This window comes from Erithacus rubecula (genome assembly GCF_903797595.1).
Source record: "Erithacus rubecula genome assembly, chromosome: 9".
In the NCBI taxonomy this organism is placed as follows: domain Eukaryota; kingdom Metazoa; phylum Chordata; class Aves; order Passeriformes; family Muscicapidae; genus Erithacus; species Erithacus rubecula.
This window is the reverse complement of record NC_136660.1, coordinates 5662707-5682234: the sequence shown is the minus strand read 5'-3', so window position 1 is coordinate 5682234 and position 19528 is coordinate 5662707. Positions and strand designations below refer to the sequence as shown.

The following is a 19528-nucleotide window of genomic DNA, read 5'->3' as shown; positions in this document are numbered from 1 at the left end:
CTCCAGAGTTTAAAGTGGGATGGCCACATTTCTAGGTGTAAGGACATCTGATAATTTATGGTGAGATTATCACAGTTTCAGAATTTAACAAAATGAAGATGGCTTAAGCCATCTTCCCCACATGACTTCTGTACTAAGAGCAGAGTTCCTTGAGTTCAGCTGATTCCTGAAGTACAGCTGAAGAGTGACAGTGTTAAGCTACAGCATCATGGTTGCTTCTAATTGTCTCTTATATTCTAAGAGCTATACTATCCTTGTTCCAAGGCATGGATCAAAATACTGCAAGAAATGCAGGTCATGGAGTGGAAGGAAGGTTATTTTGAACTTCTTAGACTTCTTGCAAAGTTTTCAGATTCTGAAGATAGATTTAACCAGTTTCATCATTTTGATTACACCAGAACATCTTTATATCAGAGCAATCAAATTTTTGTTATCAAGCCCCTTTTTTAAAATTCTAATTATATGCCATTCCCTTGAACTCAAATAGCTCAGATTCACACATAAAGATGGAGATAATAGAAATAAAAGATAATGAATCAATTGGTTTTGTACACAGAATAAGTATCTGCAATTACAAAGCAGTCAACACACTGACTCTAACTCAAGTTACATTACACACTGGCCCCTCAGATCCCAGGACTTAAAATCACCTTTGCTCTCTCTGTCACAGGTCAAGTATAGCTCAGCCAAACCAGGATATTTGTGCCAAACAGTTTGTATTTCCAGCAATTAAATACTGAATTCTCCTTTTGGGAGTCATTCAGAAGTCATGCTTGCACAATTATTTGCATACACAGCCACTTTATTTCAGCCTCAAATACAAAAAGCTATTAACAGTTGGCCAGATTCTGCTCTCATCTGCCCCAGTGCAAAACCCAGTGCATTTTCATTAAGATCAGTGGTGTTAGAATTTCATAGCACACATGGGAGAGCACCCCTCCTTTTACACTGAGGCAGCTCACAGCACCAGTTGTGTGCCTGTGACACATGTGGCCTGAAGGTTTCTGTTCTGCAGCACAGGTGACCAGTTCTGCTCACTGTTTTTCTAACTCCTCTTCAGCCTCACCATATCCCTCATGGCCTCAATTTTAAATGAACTTGTTTTACTGACAGACCAGGGGACATTACTTACTCCCTTTAATTCACTGGATTTACCAAAAGCACACCAGCTGAGTACCACTGAATAAAAGGCAAACTTGTATTTACACCAATAAAATTAACCAATCAAACAAACAATTGTATACAATGTTCCCTATTATTAACTGAAATCAAAAGAAATGCTCTTCAGTACTTCCAGTACTTATAAAAGCATGCCTATGTCCTGTGTAACTCAGGGTTTACCTCAATTACTTAGTCCTCAAAGCTCTGAGCCAAGTTTTCCACACAGCATTTACTCTGTGGAACTCAAAAGTGTCAACAGATAACTGATCTCCAACACTGTTTCTTCAGTGCACTCCACATAGAGGGCAAATTTTTGCCCATTTTTCCTGACTGGCGGATCAACCTCGTTTAACTTCTCCCGGACCCCCTTTGCTACACATTACAGCCACTGTCACACTCATTAGCACAGTAACATTCCCAGTGTAACACCTGGCCAGCCAGGGATGGCAGCTGGACAGTGCCAGTGGGCACCAGGACAAGTGCACTAAGAAACAAGCACAGTGCTTCCAGCCAATCAATTACAACAAGCACAAGAGCAAGCACAACCAGCCTGAGAGAACAGAAATCCTGATCACATTGCTCTACATGCCCACAACAGCTGCATTAGGAGTCACTACTCAGCTCTTCTACAGACACAGTGTTTGGAAGTGCATAACCACTGCTTTGTGATTCTATTTCTTTCTGGTAATGTAACAAAGCAATTCCCAGTTATAAGAAATGTGACCATTTACGACCATGATGAGGTTCAAAGAAGGTACAACCCTTCATATGAAACACACAGAGCTGTGGCTGAAGAAGCTCTTGTTCCTCCCATTGGGCAGTCTGACCTCTGACTGTAGCCACACACCACCCCTTGCAGCAGCATCCCGCAGGATTACATACCCTACAGACACACTTTTGTGTGACCACACAGCCTGAGAGGCCAACTCCCCCAAATGCTTCCCCTTACATAAAGGGAAAAGTAACTTATTTCACAAATACAAGGCACACTGAATCACCCCAGTTTGACTACTGATCCATGCCAAACAAACAGTGCTAGTTTCAAAGACTTCTTTCTGACACCCTTCCACTGAATAATTTAATTGAAGGGAAAAACTTGATGTGTCACAGTACAGTAACTCTGATGCTAATTTGTGCCTTTTTTCCCCTTTTAGAACACATGGAAGAAGAAGATTATCACATTTTTCAAGCAAAAATCATAGTAAATGGGTTTTAACTCTGGTAAACCTGGAAAACAAGGCAAGGGGCCAGCCAGCTCCTCTGTGCACAATCCCTCAGTGACTCAACCAGAGCATACTGACATGAGGCAGGAGCCAAGAAGACAATCAGATAATTATGATCCAACTGTATACAGCCAGATTTGCAAATAGAGAACATGGCCACTGTATTTGGAGTATAATGATCTCAATAAAGCAGCAGTAGGAGACTATGCATTCACCATTTTAATTCTCAGGTAAAGCTAGGGTAAAAGCTTTACAAAACAGCTCTTAACTGCTTGGAAAGGACATTGGTCAGGCTGCTTGGACAACCTTACTTGCATCTTCTTGTATAGGGAAGGAGTGACTGGATACTGTAATACAGTAAGTCTAGTAACAGCTTCAGAACCTTCTATCTTAAATACCCACATGCTGACACAGCATATATGGGTTAAACGTACGTTCTAATTAACATTATGTATACACCAAAAAATATAGATACATATAACCTTGATAAATCAAGTACTCGTGAATTTTTTTAATATTCTCGCAAGTATTTGTCACTGCTATTGCAATCCCTTCCAAAGGGAGTAGCACCAGTACAAGTCTTTTAAAAGGTTACATGAATGAGGACCTTGCTCCCCCTGCACATCAGGAAGAGCTTAGACTCTATAATAAAGACAAAGCTTTTAGCATAACTCAAAAGCCACAGGAACACAGCAGAAGAGATCAGAGACCTTGTTAGGTGAAAAGAAAGCCAAGTGTGCCAAATTACTCAATTGTTTTGTGGACTTAAAATTGTAGTGAAATCTTCATAGAGTCTTGTAAATTTAAGTAGACACATAAGGATACAAATAAAGTTACGACACTGTCATGAGTTCCATGCAAATAGTTCTACATGAGCCACGTCAACTCCCGTGTGCAAGGCTCTCTGCAGGATCAGGACTGCAACCTATGTACAGAAATACTGGTACAGTGTTTATGTAATATGTAAATAGATCAAGAAAAGTACATTCACACCAACTACTGAGGAAAGAAAACTAATGATTTTTCTATTGCTAAAAGTACTGAATCACTAACCATCTGGTTTGTGAGGGGAAAAAAACTCAGTCCAATTCAGCTATGAAGAAAATCCTCTCTAAAAAAGTAATCACATGCTAGATCCCCCTAAGTTTAATTTCCAATCATTTAAACACAGAGATATGGAGAATTTTGTTTTCTGAGAGATTTAAAAAAAAACCCAAAACCAACAGTAAGAACAACGTGTGGCTTGTTAGGCCCTGATCCTGCTATGGGAAATAGTAGAAGCTAGTCTTCAGGAAAAAGTGGAGTTTCTGCATCAGATTTTGCTAGAACATTCTAATTTTCCAAGAAAAATCTACCACACTTCTGTTACCATGTTGTGAAGTGCAAAAGTAAAATCAAGATATTTAGTATCTGAACTAACTTGCCATTGTACTTCGATAACTTTGTGGTTTTTTCCTCAATCATCCTAAGTTATACAGAAGTGGCATGTTACTGACAGCTATATTATTCTACCCTAAAAGGGGCATGTGGTCACGTAAATACTCCAAGCATTAAACCACAACCAGCAAAGGTCATGTTTATGGCTCTGGAAAAGATATGTCATTTCCAAACTTGAGACTTGTTACTTTATCCTCAAACACACCACTACTATCCTAATTTTTAAAGAAATTAAAATTTTTATATAATTTCAATCTGCACTTCAAAACCCAGCCTACACACTGCACTGATCTTCCAAAGGTCTTCCTTCATATGTCCCTTTTAACAGCTTCCATCTGCAGCTGTATGTCATGGAATCAAACTTCCCTGTTCCCTCCTTGCCTCCTTTCCTGCACCACACCAACTCACCTCTTCATGCTGCTTCTCTGGAACATCCCCCTGACCTCATTCATTGGCATTTCACCCACTCTAGCATCTCTTCCTTCTCTTTTTCCTTTATATTTTTCTCTACCAATTGCCAATGATTTCTAATTGATGTTCTTTGACTTGGGCACTGGTTGCTCTCTCAAAGAGAGATCAGTGCTATGCACGGGTGGCTGTAAGAGCTCTGCAGTCTTGGCCTTTTTTCTTCTGCTTCCTTCAGTCAATCTCACTTGTTTTAACACTTGAATAAAATTTCCTTCCTCCTCACAGAGGCATGGAGTCTAACACAGACTATCTACCTATAGGACAGAGAATAATTTTGATTTACCAATTAACCTAAACCTTACAAACATCTGAAAACAATGAAAGAAATTTCCATCCCACTAAAAACTTTACCCACTAAGTTTTACCATTAACTTCTTTTACTGCTGAACATTAAGTCTTTCCATGAAAAAAAAATTAAATCGACTATTTATTTAAAATAGAAAAGTTTTTTTCGCTGTTCTTTCCTTCTTAAATTCATCATCCATGATTACCCTATATAAATCCCCACCGTGATAAACTTGATCCCAAATCATTAAGAAATTAAGTTTCTCTCTCTTGCTGAAAAATTATTCTTAAAATAATAAGTTGCATGCATAACCAAAGGCAATCAAGTTACTATGGCTTTACCTGTGTGACAGCTACACCCAGTCCTCACTCATGATTGTGAGAAAGGCTTACCATCAAGATATTCTGTGCTGAAGCATTTTTGGCAGTGAGGGAAGGCTGTGAGTGAGTGTGACTCAGTGGCATGGCAGTAACTCTCTAAGCCACTGAAACAGGATTACTTTAGACCTTGACAATAAGGTTGTTCAGAGTTGGTGTGTGACCATCACTTAGCACAGCACAAGCAGTGGCAGACCCACAGCTCGCACCCACTGGAACTCCAGTTAGTGAGCAACCTACTTCTACCTACTGCCAATTGTCACAGCCTAGCCTAGGGCAAAAGTGCTCTTTTACTGCACCTCTCACACATCAGGTGAAAATAAATATATGACACTGAGGTCAGTGACAATGAAAGCACAGACATGCACACAGAGACACAGGCTTTCCCTGCAATGAAGCAGCTTCCCTCCTCCTCACATCCCGGGTCAGCCCTAGGCAGTCAGTGAGTTCAGAAGGAGTATGGCCATGGCTAACTCACAGCACCCATCACCACAGTCTAACCTAGGTGGCACCAGAGACATCAGAACAGATCTGATTTGCATCAGTGGAAAGCATGAAGCCGATGGAGCTAAATTCAGATGATCTGAATAAGACTCATTATTCCTGCAAATTCATGCTCAGGGAGTTGCATGCTGCACAGCCTTTCCTACTCTGAGTCACTCCAACTCCTGCTCTAGGCTGTTCTGTAGCAAACTGTCAATAAAACTCATTAATTACGTGCTTTATACAGAAACAGTGCATTTAGCTGAGGAGCTACAACACACGAAGAGTGCAGCAAGGGGTGAATTACATGGTTCATAGAACCATAGAATGGCCTGAGTATGGAGTGGTCTTAAGGATCATCTACATCTAGTTCTAACTCCCCTGCCATGGGCAGACACACCTTCCACTACACCAGGATGTTCAGAGCCCAGTTCAGCCTGGCCTTGAACACCTGCCACTCAGGGCAACCTCCCAGGGCAACCGTGCAGGGCCTCAACACACTCACAGTAAACATGTTTTTCATAATATCTGCTCTCAATCTGAATCCATTCCCCCTTGTCCTGTCCCTAAATGCCTCGGTAAAACGCCCATCACCATCCCTCTTGTAGCCTCTCTTCAGGTACTGGAAGGCCACAGTTAGGTCACCCCTAAGCCATCCATTGCCCAGGCTGAACAAACCCAATTCTCTCAGCCTTTCCTTGCAGGAGAGTTGTTCCATCCCCCTAATCATCTCGGTTGCCTCCTCTGGACTCTCTCCAGCAGTTAATGGAATGCAGGATGCAACTCAGTAAAGAAGTTGTAAAGGTGGGTGGGAGTCTTAATGTTACATAGATCTGCTTGATGTTTGGTATATATATGAACCTAATTCTCCTTTTGATTTCAGTGCAGTTATATCTAGCACTCCCCTATGTTTCCACAGATATATAAATTCTCTGATGAATAATTGACAACCAACTTTCTTTTATGTAAGCCATTACTGGAGAGCCAGCAAATATTACAGACATGTTGTTTGTCTTCTCTTTTAAGTCCTGTTTTCATCTGAATCACGTTTGGCTGCATTCTTATCTAGCTTCTTCATTGGTGGCAGCTATTAAAACAAAACAGAACAACAACAACAACAAAAATCAAAACAAAAAACACCTTTGAAGAATCAGTAGCAGAATCAGTGCAAAAAATATGCTCTTTGACAGAGATCTTGGGTTTGTCCTATGTAAATACATATCTGCAGCTGTTAGCAATATTATAACAGAAAATGGTTTCTGTACTGCCTGTCCAAATTCTGAGTCTTGTAAAGTATTCTGGCATTGTGAGACAAGATTTAGCAACAGGCAACCACTGACTTTCTACACAAGCAACTGCCATTTTCATCCATTACAGACGGTTAGATCTGATGGTTACAGAGAATTCTAACTTCTCAAAAGAAATTAGGATGTATGGGGAGCAACCTCAAGAAGAAAGCAAAAATTAATGATGGTTTTTCACAAACTTGGAGGGACGTGCAATATGTAGCAGCAACAAAGGACCACAAGTTGTTCACAGTTTGGAGTCCAGGTAGAAATGGGAGAAGACTGAAAGTAGTGGGGCTGACCAGGAGAAAAGAGCTGTGGCAGTTTCTATTCTCTTTCAGTGTGTGGAGAAACAAAATAAACACAGGAGGAGACCAAAACCATAATGTGAACCTGACTTCCCACTCACTGGTTGTATCATAAAACCTCCAAGCTGAACTTTGCTCATTGCATTACCTACACAACACAGTCCCAAAGCCTAGCCAAGCAACTACATCATGATTTTTTTTTCACACATACGCTCAAGATAGTAGAGACCTAAGAATATGGCCTTTCAGAAGAAAAAACATGTCAATTTAATCGTCAGCTGGCTGGACAGTTTACTTTTCTTTTGAGGTTGGTTTGTTTGAATATTACTGCACTGAAAAAAATGCGGGTGTGATATAGGATTTAACTGGAATATTAATATATTTTTGTCTCTATCTGTTAGAAATGGCAATCAGTACAACAGTTAAAAACATTGGCAACCACAGGATGATCAATTACACAAAATACAAACCTCATCACCAGTTTAACATGGCACCAGGATTGTCCACATCAAGATGTTCTTAAAATCTTAATAAATATCCTTGTATGTAGAACCTACCATTCATGGTTTACAGAGTGATAAGTAGTGAAAGGGTCAAGTAACTCACCTAATTGCAGTCAGCAAGGCAAGAGCAAGCTGAGTTCAGACTCAGAATCCTGCTTTTTCATACTGATCTTTCCTTGAGCTGCAAGTTACTCCAAGCACACAATGTACAACAAATACCAAGCATTTGTTTCCACAAAAGAGTTGATTTTTGTGCTGCATAGAAAAAGAACCAGCGTGTCCAAAAACAAGTATTCTAGCACTTGCAAGCAAAATGCAATCGTTGGGGCAGGATACAGATAGGTAGCCAATAAAGAATTTAGCATTATCACTGGTAACAGTACTGCCAAAAATTCCAGTGCACATCTTCACAATTAAACTGACTACCCCTGTGAAGGGGGCTGAATAGAAGAGTACACTGAACATGGAGCCTTCAAATCCCTTGGCTTCTGACAAAATGCCAGTTACCACCAAAAGCAACAGCAATGAGAGTGTCCTCAGCAGTTCATTTCCATACAGGAAGGCTCACAGACCTTTAAACACTCTACCTCTCCACTTGGGATAATGGCCCCTCATCCTAAGCATCCTGCCAGACACAGCTGTTCCTACCAGGTACAGAAATACACACCCAATCTTCACCCTGTGCTCCCAACACTGGCTCTGGGCAGACTTAACAAATCACTCAGCACTTAACAAACAGCTGAAGATTGCAATGCTTTGTAGCTTCAGGTTGAACTGGAATGCAGAAAGTCAAATGAACATCCTTTTCTGTGCAGATAGATCTGAACTTGTGTTCTGTGCCCCAAATTTATTTATAGAGGGCAGGAAATAGTTTTGGAAAAAGAGATCCAAGACACATCTTTGTCTACAGCGTCAGTATTTCATCCTCCACTGGGCCATCACATGCCACAACACTTGTATTTCTGATTCATGTAGACTATTCATCATTCACGTGAGGGTGGTGAGATACTTCAACAGGTTGCCCAGAGATCCTGTGGATGCCCCACATCAGGTAGTGTTCAAAGCCAAGTTTAAAGGGGTCCTGAGCAATCTGATCTAACAGGTGGCATTCCTGCCCATGGTGCTATGTTCCAAGAACCAGATGATCTTTAAGGTCCCTTCCAAGACAAACCATTCTATGATAGAGTATAAGAATACTGTAAAGTCATGTAAATATTACTTAAGTTTAATGCATATCTTACAACTTCAGTTTGCCTTTAATCAAGAAAACACATTGGTTTACCCGGCATTAAAATGAAATTTTTTAACCAGGCAGGCTGCAGCCTCCGGGGTCATATTTGATTAAATACTATCATTCAGCTGTTTCTCAGAACCTAGACCTACCATGGTACTTAAATGCTGGACACCTCTGCAAGTAAGTGAACTCAAGGTGGAATGAATCTGTATATTTCTGTGAGCAGAGCCTAATCTTGTTTAAAAAATCCCAGCACTAACAGGTGAATTTCTGAGTTCAAAAGCAAAGATTTTTAGGCATGATCTGCTACGCACAGCCACGCCAATTAGAAAGAAAGTAATAGATCATTGCCACAAATACACAAATTAAACAAAAACCTGGCAGAACAAATGCAGTACCCTTTTTGTACATTAGCCTGAAACAACCACACGCAGGCTCCGTCAGGCTGGAGCTGAGCCAAAAGATTATCCATCCTTTCAGTTACACGTGGATTCTCTGACGATCGGCATCTGGAACTGTGTGTGCTCGTCGGTGCTCACCTGTGGATAAAGATAACAAATTCAGACACTATCACACTCAAAAGTGACCATAAGAAGTGACCATGAAGGACAGTACCTGCTGCATGACCTCGACCCAATACTGAAATGAGAGAGGAGGTGCCACAAAGCTCAGATCTTATAAGTTTGCCCAAACTGTGTGATTATATCACGCAGTTAGTGATAAAAGATAAATTGTCTATGGGCAGCTGTTACACGTCCATACACACTGCACTTGCACTACCTCGCTCAATTTTACGCGGCTTAACTACAAGCCAAAGTAACAAGTTGCTGCTGTGCCTCCTCAGCTCCCCACAGCGGTGCGGAAGGAAGCACGTGGCACGGGGCAGCTCACTGCCGCGGGTTCGCAGCCCCAGCGCAGCCCCCCGGGCAGCCGTGCTAGAGCCTCGGAGAGCGGGACCCTTCAGCCCGGGGCAGCGGCCGCTGCCGCCGGCCCGTCTCCCCTCACGCTCGTCTCCCCTCGCCGCTCGGTGGCAGCCGTAACAAGTTCTGGGAGCCAGCTGGCACCGCCGTCCCTCGCGCCCCCTCACCTCCGCTGCTCCCCTTCTCCTTCCTCCGCGCTCCCCCGGCGGGGCCCCGGTCCGGACTACGAGCCCCGTGGTGCCCGGCGGCGGCGCGGCTGCGCGGCCGGCCGGGGGGCGGTGGCGGAAGCGGAGCTGGGCCCCGCCCATCGAGGCCGGGCCGGGCCGGGCTGTTGCCGCCATGCCCCGGGACAACATGGCCTCTCTGATCCAGCGGGTGGCGCGGCAGGCGCGCATCACCTTCCGCAGCCCGGCGGGCCCAGCCTTCGGGGAGAACCTGCACCGTCTGCAGCAGCTGCTGGACGAGGTGCGCGCCGAGGACTTGCACTTGGCGCCCCGGGGGCCTTCGGCCGCGGCGGCGGCGGCGGGCGGGGGTCCGCCGTGGGCCGGCGTGGTGCCTCCCGTCAGCTACATGCACATCTGCGAGACGGAGAGCTTCAGCATGGGCGTATTTCTGCTGCGGAGCGGCGCCTGCATCCCGCTGCACGACCACCCGGGCATGAACGGCATGCTGAAGGTGCTGTACGGCACGCTGCGCATCGCCTGCATGGACACGCTGCCCGCCGGGGCCGCCGGGGCCGCCGCTGCCCCGCCGCTCCCCGCCGCTGGCAGCGGGCCCTGCCTGCGCGCCCTTTTCCGCTCCCGCCAGCACTACACGCCCGCCTCACCGCCCTGCCTGCTCTCGCCGCACACCGACAACCTTCACCAAATAGACGCCGTGGACGGGCCTGCCGCCTTCCTCGACATCCTAGCGCCGCCCTACGACCCCCAGCACGGCCGGGACTGCCACTACTACCGGCTGCTGGAGGGGCCGCCGGCGGGCGCGGAGCCGCCCGCGCTGCCGCGGGAGGTGTGGCTGGTGGAGACCCCGCAGGCCGCCGACTTCTGGTGCGGGGGCGAGCCCTATCCTGGGCCTCGCGTCTGCCTCTGAGCCGCCGCCGGCGGCCTGTGCCGGGCGGCGGCCGCTAGGGACGATGTGCGTTCGCCCCGCCGAGAGGGGAACTCGCCGCCCCCGGCCCGGCCGCCCCTCCGAGCCCGCCGGACAGCAGCACCGCGGGGACGCGGTGTTTCGTGCCGGCTCGAGCTTCGCGGGAGTGCCGTGGGTCAGAGCCTTCCTCTGATCACGGGCTTCGTGAGTCGGGGAAATAAAGCGCCAGAACGTGTTTATGCCCTTGGGACCGATGTGCGGGAGCAGCACGGCTAAGCTGCTCAGCTGAAGGGTTGGGGAAATATTCCAGTATCCTGTGTAAATAATTAGGGCCACGCATCAGGGAGGGGGGGTTCAGGCTCCAAAGGGAGAGTAAATGCCAGAAGAATTGTCACAGGGTGCCCGGCTTTTCCCAGGGGGCTCCCACTGCCAGAGCCAGCTGGCACCACAGGACCAGGGGACTGTACCCACGGTGTTTGGGACGGGGGGTTGATCTGGCTACAGCCTTTGGGGACTGTCTCCAGGGCAATTCTCAAGAAGAGCTGTACCCTGCTAGTAAAAAACAAATCCAGAGCAGCTCCTGAGCCAGGACATACTCCTCCAGTAAATGCCAGTGATCAATCCCCAGGGCTGGAGTTAAGGAAATTACTGCTCCAAATGGACACGGTCAGGTTCGGAGTTACTTTTCAACAGTTCTTTGAAGTGTTGTATACAAGATCTCACTATTGCAACTGAGAATTACCGAATGCATCTATGCATACTTCCTTCAGCTAGAAGGAGACAGCTGCTAATTAACCTCGCTTGGAACCTCTAACGCAGCAGTGGCAGAAGGTGGCAGAAACTGGGCAAAAAAAACAACTATCCACTGTTGTGGACACTATTGTAGAAACAGCATATTTGCAAACCCTCAGTATACTGCAGTGCATACCCTAGGTACTGATAGGATTCGGTCTGGTGTCTTCTCTTTAACGTGTGGTCTGTGTTTTTATACATGAACACTTTGGGCTTTTGAAACCTTGCAGTTTCCCTCTTTATACTATTTATAAAGACTACTTTTTCATAAGGCTTTTAAATAAATGTAGATTAGAAGAGACACCATGAGGTTCGCCTTGCTATGATGGAAGTGGTCTGGAGATGCAGTTTGTCCACAGCAGGAGTGCAATCTTTCTAACATGAGAGAAGGTTTTTATAGAGGTGAAATGCCGTATCTGTGCTGCAGGAACTGGTCTCATGCCTGTCCATCCTAATGCACACTTCCTACCAGAAAGCCAGGGCAGGGCTGCCTTGGCCATCTTACTCAGGATGTGAGAATTTGAGTAAGAAAACACAACTTAGCAACCTCCTAAGTGATGTTCCAACCTGCTCCAGTAATCATTTCACAACTGGCTTTACTTTTCTGTGTATTTATAAAAGCAGACTTGTTTTTCCTGTACAGTGGCTTGTATGTGTGAATTTTTAAATTAGTCTGATATCGCATTGCTGCTTTTTTTTTTTCCCCCCTGGCCTGTGAAAGAATGAATGTAATATGCAGTCAGCCATTATGCATGCATGGAATAATTCTTTTGCAAAGAAAAATTGGTAGAAATTATTTCAGGTGATTTTAATTTATTCTTAGAGCACTTAAAGGTGTCTGATATTTCTGCAGCTGGCTTACCTGTTTTTCTAGGAATTCCCCTGCAGCTTAGCTTTAGTTAATGTTTAACAATTCTTGATCGAATGTAGTCATTAATTATAGGGCAATGCCTCCCTCTGTTACAGCCTGTTTCTACCTCTCTCCAAGCCTAATGAAGGCAGTTATCCTTTTTCAGAAGTCCACAAAGAAGATAGCATAGTGCATGCAAACAGCTGTATTGGAAAAACAAACTGCGACGATGAGCATTTTGTATCCCATCTGCTCTATCCTCCCCTTAGGTCTTTCTGCTGAGTTTTTATTTTTTCCCTCCGTGTGTAAAACATAGTCAAGATGTTTAGTGGGACACTATTTAATGCATCTTTCTGAAGAAGACAGTATGGCTATGCTGCACAGTGCTGTAACTATAGCAAAACTTTTTTTATTTTCCTTTTTTTTAATTAAACTGTTAGTATCAAAGTATTTAAAGCTGGAAAATAACAAAGAAAACCTGAGATGCATTTTTTAAAAAGCCTTGCTTACTTCCTATGTTTTGGATACCTGTAAGCAGAAGGTTTTAGTCTGTAATGCCATTCCTTCTCTCTGCACTCTGGTTACTGTGTTTTCACACAGCAAAATAACTGTTATTGCTAAATTGTAGAATAAATACAGGATATCTCACCACTGACCAGTCGTTACTTTCCTGCACAAGTGTAATAGCCTCGAGCCAAGTACGATACAGAGCTCTAGTTTCTTTTGCCAGACAGTGTGAACAGTGTTAACTGGCTTTTCCTTGGGAGGCTATGCTTAGCACTGGATTCTCAGCCTGGATCATGCAGGCAAATCCAAGCACATATGCTATTGCTACTTTTGAAACTGGCTCTCACTGTAAGGCAAAGACAGGAGTGTAGGACCATTGATACTTATGCCCTGTGAGGTGTTCTTGTAACTGTACACTAGTCACCGACAGTTTCCTTAGCTCACCTCTTTTATGATTTATGTGTTGTTTGTATTATTTTTGGCTTGGGTTTTAACTTGGTAGCATGGCTGGAGAGAGTAGTTTGTAAAGTGCAAGGGGAGCCTTGGATTGTGTGTCTGGGCAGCTGAGATATCAATTTTGCTCAGGATGCTCTGGCTGTGACCAAGCTGTGGTTATCCAAGGCTGTGGCAGTGCCTGCAGAAGCCCAGCAGGTGAGCAGGCCATAGCTTCTGCATGACATCCCTCCAGCAGTAGGCTGTGGTCTCTTGTGGGCCAGGATCACATGGTATCGATGGCAAAACTGCAAACTGGGATGTGAAGGTTACTTGTGCTGCTAAGGTGAATGGAAGGACAGTGAGTGTGCTTCTCTTTCACAGGCAGGTCCATGCCTAACTTTAGAACTGTCTAGATTCAGAACCAGACATGTCATTTCAGCTCCCACTGAAGAACAGCTGTCCCAAAAGCCAGCATGAGTTCCAGAAGGTGGGGAGCAGGGATTTCTATCAGACAGAAAAGGCAGATGCTGCTGGGGCACTACAGGATGTGGCACCTGGGCAATCAAAGCTGGGAACCACCAAGAAAGGGCTTAAGCCCCTGGCCCTGCTCTGCTGGGCTGTGGCATTAGTGGTGCTCACCTCTGCAGTGCGGGCGCACCGGGGATCTGTGTGGCAGAGGGGCAAGCCTCTGCTTACGGCCCTGCACCGACGGCAGGGTCCGAGGGTGGGCCGAGGCCGGGATAACATCTTATAAAACAACAACTAAAATAAGTTTACAAAAAAACAACAACCAAAAAAAAAAAAACCCCAAAAAACCAAAAAAAAACCCCAAAACCAAAACAACCAAACCAAAACAAAAAAGGCACGATATTGCGGCCGTGTGGGTTCAGCGAAAATAGTCCGGCTGTGGTGCGAAGGTGAGCCCCGCCGCCCCGGGCCGCTGCGGAGTCCTCGGGCGCACCGCCGCCCGCGCAACCCCGCGCCGCCGGGAGCCGCTTCCCCCGAGCGGCGGCCGTCGGGGCGGCGGCACTTACTGTTCCGGAGCCCACTTCGCAGAGCTTGCCTGGGGCGGATCGTAACCGCGGAACAAAACAGAATGAGTCAAAAAAAACCCACCCCGCTCCCTCGTTAATATTATCCGTCTCTCGTCTCCGAGGGAAATTCCCGCGCCCAAAAGCGAGTGTTTGTACACTGGGGCCGAGGCAGGTTTTCCACGCCGAGGCTTTGCGGGGCGGTGCGGTGCGCCCATCAGATCTGGGCCAGGCTGCCACGCAGCCCTCCGCCGCAGGGACCTGGCGTGGGTCGGGGACGACATCCCCTCCCTGGGTCAGGCCAGGGAACCTACGGAAATAAAGATGTCAATTTAGCATAATTAAGAGATTTATTTGTCGTCTTTTATAAATTTTGTAAGCACCTACCCTATTGTCGAAAAGTTTATTTACAGAGCGGCCAGAGAGATAACCCCCCCCTCCTCCTTCCAGCCTCCGTTAGTGGTTGTGCATTATTCGTGTTACCTGCGGCGCACTGGGTCCCGGCCGACCACGGGCGCCGGTCCCAGCCCGAGTATCTACATCTCGTCCCAAGTTTTACTACAAACGGAACACTTATAAATCACAAAAAAAAAACCCCAAAAAACAAAAACAAAACCCCAAACCAGTGCGTACAAAAATATAGTCTCTAAAAAAAAAAAAAAAAAAAAAAAAAAAGAAAAAAAATCCCAATATTAATAGGCAGAAATGTACAGCCATACTAAAACCAGGGAGGAAAAAACTTTCCGGTCTCGGTGTCGCCGCTGTCGTCGGAGCGGATCGGTAAGGCACCCCCCACATGCAGACAGGAGACGGGGCTCTACACCACACAAGGCACCAAGGACACCTCACCACGACGGCACTGCATGCATCCATCCTCCCACCGCAGACCCTATGTACACCCGCCGCTCCGGCCCGGCCCGGGGGAACCTCGCGGCGCCGCCAGGTGCTCGTCGCGCCCCGCCGGGCCCAGCTCCGCTCCGCTCCGCGCCCGCCGCACTCGGCGGCGGCTCCGCGCTGGGTGCTGCTCGTTCCGCGCCGTCAGGGCGTCCGCGTCCGCGCCGCGCAGGGGGCCAAGGCGGCGGTGCCGCTCCCGCCGGCGGATTGCGGGCATCCACCGGCGGCGGCGGCGGCTCCTTTCCGTTCCTTCTGGCGCAGGTGAATCTTGGTGTGCCGCTTCCTCTCGTCGGAGCGGGCGAACTTCCTGCCGCAGAAGTCGCAGGCGAAGGGTTTCTCGCCGGTGTGCGTGCGGATGTGGGTAGTGAGGTGGTCGCTGCGGCTGAAGTTCCGCATACAGATACGGCACTGGAAGGGCTTGTGGCCCGTGTGGATGCGGATGTGCCGGGTGAGCTCGTCGGAGCGGGAGAAGCGGCGGTCACAACCCTCGGCGGGGCACGGGTAGGGCCGCTCATGGACCGGCGTCTTGCTGGGCCGATTGGGGTACTTGCGAGGCCGCAGAATGGGCCGCAGCGGCAGATGGTGCGGACTGTAGGCGCCGGCGGGCAGCCGGGCGCCCGCACCCTCGCCCCCGCCGCTGCCGCTGCCGGGAGCGCTGCCGGGGGCGGCGCCCGCCGGAGGCGCCCCCATCGTGAAGTTGCGGATGGTGGAAAGCGGCGTGAGGGGCGGCGGGACGCGGAGCGAGTCGAGGGGGCAGGGGAAGGGCTTGCGGTCGGGGCCGGCGTGGAGCTCCCGCTGGCATTGAGGCGGCGGGAAGAAGCCTCCGTACTCGGGGATCATGGTGAAGAGCCCGCCGTCGGCCGTCGCCGTCTTCGGTGAGGGGTAGGAGGGCGGCGGGGGAAAAGGCAGTGCCCCGCCGCCGGCGGCGGGCAGGAAAGCCGAGGAGGGGTCTTGCGGGTACAGATCACCGCAGCCCGAATAGGGCGGCGGCGAGTAGAGATGCTCCAGGTCGGCTGGCTGGCCCTGTGCCATGGTGCAGCCGAGGGCCCCGGCCAGCGGGTTGGGGGAGGTGGCGGAGGCGGCGGTGGCCGAGGAGGCTGCGGAGGAGGCGGAGGAGGAGGTGGCGGAGGAGGGTGTGCTGACCCCCTGCAGGATCCCCGCGCTCACGATGTTGATGATGCCCTCGGGGTAGCAACCGGCGCCAGGGTACTGCGGATCGATGGAGAATTTGCCCATGTAGGTGAAGGTCTGATTGCGGGAAGCCGGGGCGTTGGGCGCGAAGCCGCCACCGTAGGGCAGGTCCAGGGCCCGCTTGTCGCCCATGTCCACATTGATCATGCCGTCTGGGGGAGCAAGGATCAGGTCAGCCCTACGCGCCGCCACTCGCTGGACGACCGACACCCGACCCAGCCGCCGCCCGCCCCGGCCCAGCGAGGGGGATGCGGTGCGCACATGTTGCGCTCCGGATGCAGGGGGGTTCCGTGCCGACTGCAACTTTCCTCCCCGTGCTGGGTGCCGAGGTAGGGCTGCCACGAAAGGGCGGCGAGGACCCATTACCGGGCAGCGGTAGAGCCCCGGAGAGGGTCCCGTCGCCTCGTCCCAGTCCGACCCCCGACCGCCGCCCCGAGTCTCCGCCGCCCCGCCGCTCTCCGCGGGCGGCCCAGCCCGCACCTGCGAGGGCTCCGCTTACCTCCTGCCACACCGCTCATCTGGTCGAACGGCCCTGCCAGGTCGGCATTGGAGAAGATCGCGACCGAAGTTGGCAGCGCGGCGGAGATGTCATCCGCGGGGTAAATGCCCTCGGGTAGCTGGTGCACGAACCCACCGAGGGTCACCGGGATCTTGTCTACCGCCTTGGCGGTCATCATGGGGGCAGTGGGACGGCCGGGAGAGTGGCGCTCCCGGCCGGCGGTGGGCACTCGGGGCGGGGAGGGGGAGGAGGGGGCGCTTCCCGCCGCCTCCCACTACCAGCGCGGGGGGATCGCGGGGAGCCCGGGCGGCATGTGCGGGCGGGCGGCCGCCCCGTCGCGGCGGTGCGGTGCCCCGGGAGCGCCGCGTTCCCGCCGCAGCTCGCGCTGGAGGACAAGTCTGGCGGTAACTATTTATGGGGGCCCCCTGAATACCCGGGACGTCACTGCCCATATAAGGACTGAGGAACGGCGCCCGGCGGTCACGTGGGCGCCCGCATGCGGGACCCGCCAGCCCGCGCCCGCTCCCACCCCCCTCCCTGCACACCCCCCGCGCCCCGCGGGGGCGGCCCCGACCCGCCCCGGCCGCGCTCGGCCCCCGCCACCGCCCGCCGCGCCGCCCAGAGGGGTATTCCGGTGGCGGGGTCCTTGTCCTAAAAAGGCGAGGATCCGGCTCCGCCCCGCCTGCCCTTTTAGGGCTCGTTCCGGAAAATTTTTAAAAGGTTCGGAAAAACAGAGGAGGTCCCGGGGCCGCCCCGTCAGACCCCGCTCACTTTCTCAGCAGCCTGTAACCGCAAACCGGCGACGGGTCAGGAAACAGCCGCACTCACGGAATAGAGCTTCTCCTTTCTCAAAGAAAAAGTAATTATATTTTTTATTTTTTTTTTTCTGAATTACGGGTGGAAAGAGCCACCGAACACAGCGACTCGGCGGCGCTGCTTGTTTTGGAAAGTGTCTGATCTATATATACCGTCGCGAAAACGGAACCGCCTGCTCCGCCATCGCTGGGTTGTTATTGTACCGACGGGCACAAGCGAAAACGGGACAGGGAGGGATGGCGGGGAGACACGAGTGCCCCCCTCCGCCCCAACTCGTTCCATTCTAACCCCACCGCTCCCACTTTGCTCAGTTCAACCTCTTGCTCCCACAGTTTCTATCCTCAGTAACATTTCCGCTGACGTTTTTGCTTTATTTCTCCCTCATCTCCTCCATAACGAGAGTACCAAACCAAGAAGTGCTTTAATTCAGGATTTTTTTTTTTTTCTCCAAAGTACTAAAAATAACCCCCCTTGTGCCTCCCATCCCAGGAGAAGCCAATCTTTCATACAATTTCATACGCTAAGCTTAGAGCTTGCAGCCCCTACAACTTCTTGCTGATGAGGGTGTCAGATGTAATTATTTTTGAAAGCTGTATCCCATGTCACTAATCTCATTACTTGGGGAATATTTCATCTCGTGGCTGTTTATTGCTGCATTTAGGAAAGCAACTCTCACATATGGTCTGTAGCATGCGAGGCCCCTTTTCAATAATCTGCAGTGAAAAAAACAACCCATTGACAACCCAAGCAGCAGCAAGACATGGTAACATATGAGAGATATTATGACAGTGCATTCCTGTTCCAAAGCAACAAGCCAGAGAATACACAGGAATGCTAAAAACCTTTCACTTTCATTTTTAACTGCAGATACCAATATTTATGTGTTTAATACATTACAGACTGTGCCATAGAAGATAGGTGTGCTCAGACATCTCTATGGTGCATGGACTTACCTCTGACTTGGCTCCCAAGCACTGTCACAGTGTCTCTCAAAACCCTCTTTATCCATGCTACACCTCACACCCGAGCTGAGAAAGGCTCTTTCAGTTCATCCCGTTTACTGCCTTTGGTAATACTCTGGGTTCATTGCTTGTCCAGGCACCACGGAGTCCAGACTAGACAGCAACACCCTTGGAAAAATAAAGGTTTTAGGGGCATTTGCTAAGGAATAGTAGGCATAAACCTAGATATTTTCTTTGGTGGGAGATCAGGGAAGTATGCATAGTAATTAGTAAATATGTAACAGTGTTTTTTAACATAGATTTTTGTTACCAGTCCTTTCTAGACTTAATGTACAGCCAATACAGTTTGACATATGAGATTTAGTTGAAAGTAAGCTTTCAGTGGGATTCTAGATATTTTCATTTTAAAAACCATCTCAATTTAAAAGTTAAATTTAAAATTTTGACAGAGAATAGGTTCTGGGAAATCTGACTGAGAAGTAAGAGCAATTGTATTGTACCTTTCTGTTACAGCTGTGCTATAATTGGTCTAATCGCTACTATGAAAGAATAAAATATTGGAATCTGTTGTGCAATGAGGTGAGTTACTTTACATGAATTTGAGAAACAGTATCTCTTAAGCGAAGTGTCCTCCTTACTGCAAAACATTGCAGATATCTCAGATTTAGGGCTTATGGATATGCTACCTAATCTTGCATTAATTCAAAATACTACATGCCCACTGATGACACTAAATCATCATGCACAAAAAAGAAAGAACCAAGGTTTTTTTTCACACC

At 48.7% G+C, this 19528-nt stretch overlaps 2 protein-coding genes and 1 long non-coding RNA gene across 7 annotated transcripts in view; 1 reads left to right on the top strand and 2 right to left on the bottom strand.

The window, feature by feature from the left end:
- LOC306805223 overlaps nucleotides 1-9901 on the bottom strand; it is a 103903-nt gene extending 94002 nt beyond the window's left edge. For 4 of the 5 annotated variants that reach the window (XR_013775151.1, XR_013775152.1, XR_013775153.1 and 1 more), the window contains exon 1: nucleotides 9144-9301. This is a non-coding gene — a long non-coding RNA (uncharacterized lncRNA). Of the gene's footprint in view, nucleotides 1-9143; nucleotides 9306-9853 lie in introns of those variants that run through there. The other variant, XR_013775150.1, reaches the window with a different exon arrangement.
- Nucleotides 9902-9965: 64 nt separating this feature from the next.
- On the top strand, nucleotides 9966-13062 carry ADO (2-aminoethanethiol dioxygenase). The gene has a single exon (XM_079312734.1). It carries the CDS (start codon nucleotides 10026-10028, stop codon nucleotides 10773-10775), a length of 750 nt encoding a protein of 249 aa, XP_079168860.1. The 5' UTR covers nucleotides 9966-10025; the 3' UTR covers nucleotides 10776-13062.
- Nucleotides 13063-14204: 1142 nt separating this feature from the next.
- On the bottom strand, nucleotides 14205-17423 carry EGR2 (early growth response 2; the record flags this gene model as incomplete). Its single annotated transcript, XM_079313018.1, is given in 3 exon segments — nucleotides 14205-16624; nucleotides 16972-17216; nucleotides 17218-17423. Coding segments are annotated over 3 exon segments (1650 nt in total). The 3' UTR covers nucleotides 14205-15425.
- Nucleotides 17424-19528: the final 2105 nt, after the last annotated feature.

Excerpts from the sequence above, each read along its gene's own strand:
- ADO (XM_079312734.1), top strand. The coding sequence starts at position 10,026 with ATGCCCCGGGACAACATGGCCTCTCTGATCCAGCGGGTGGCGCGGCAG.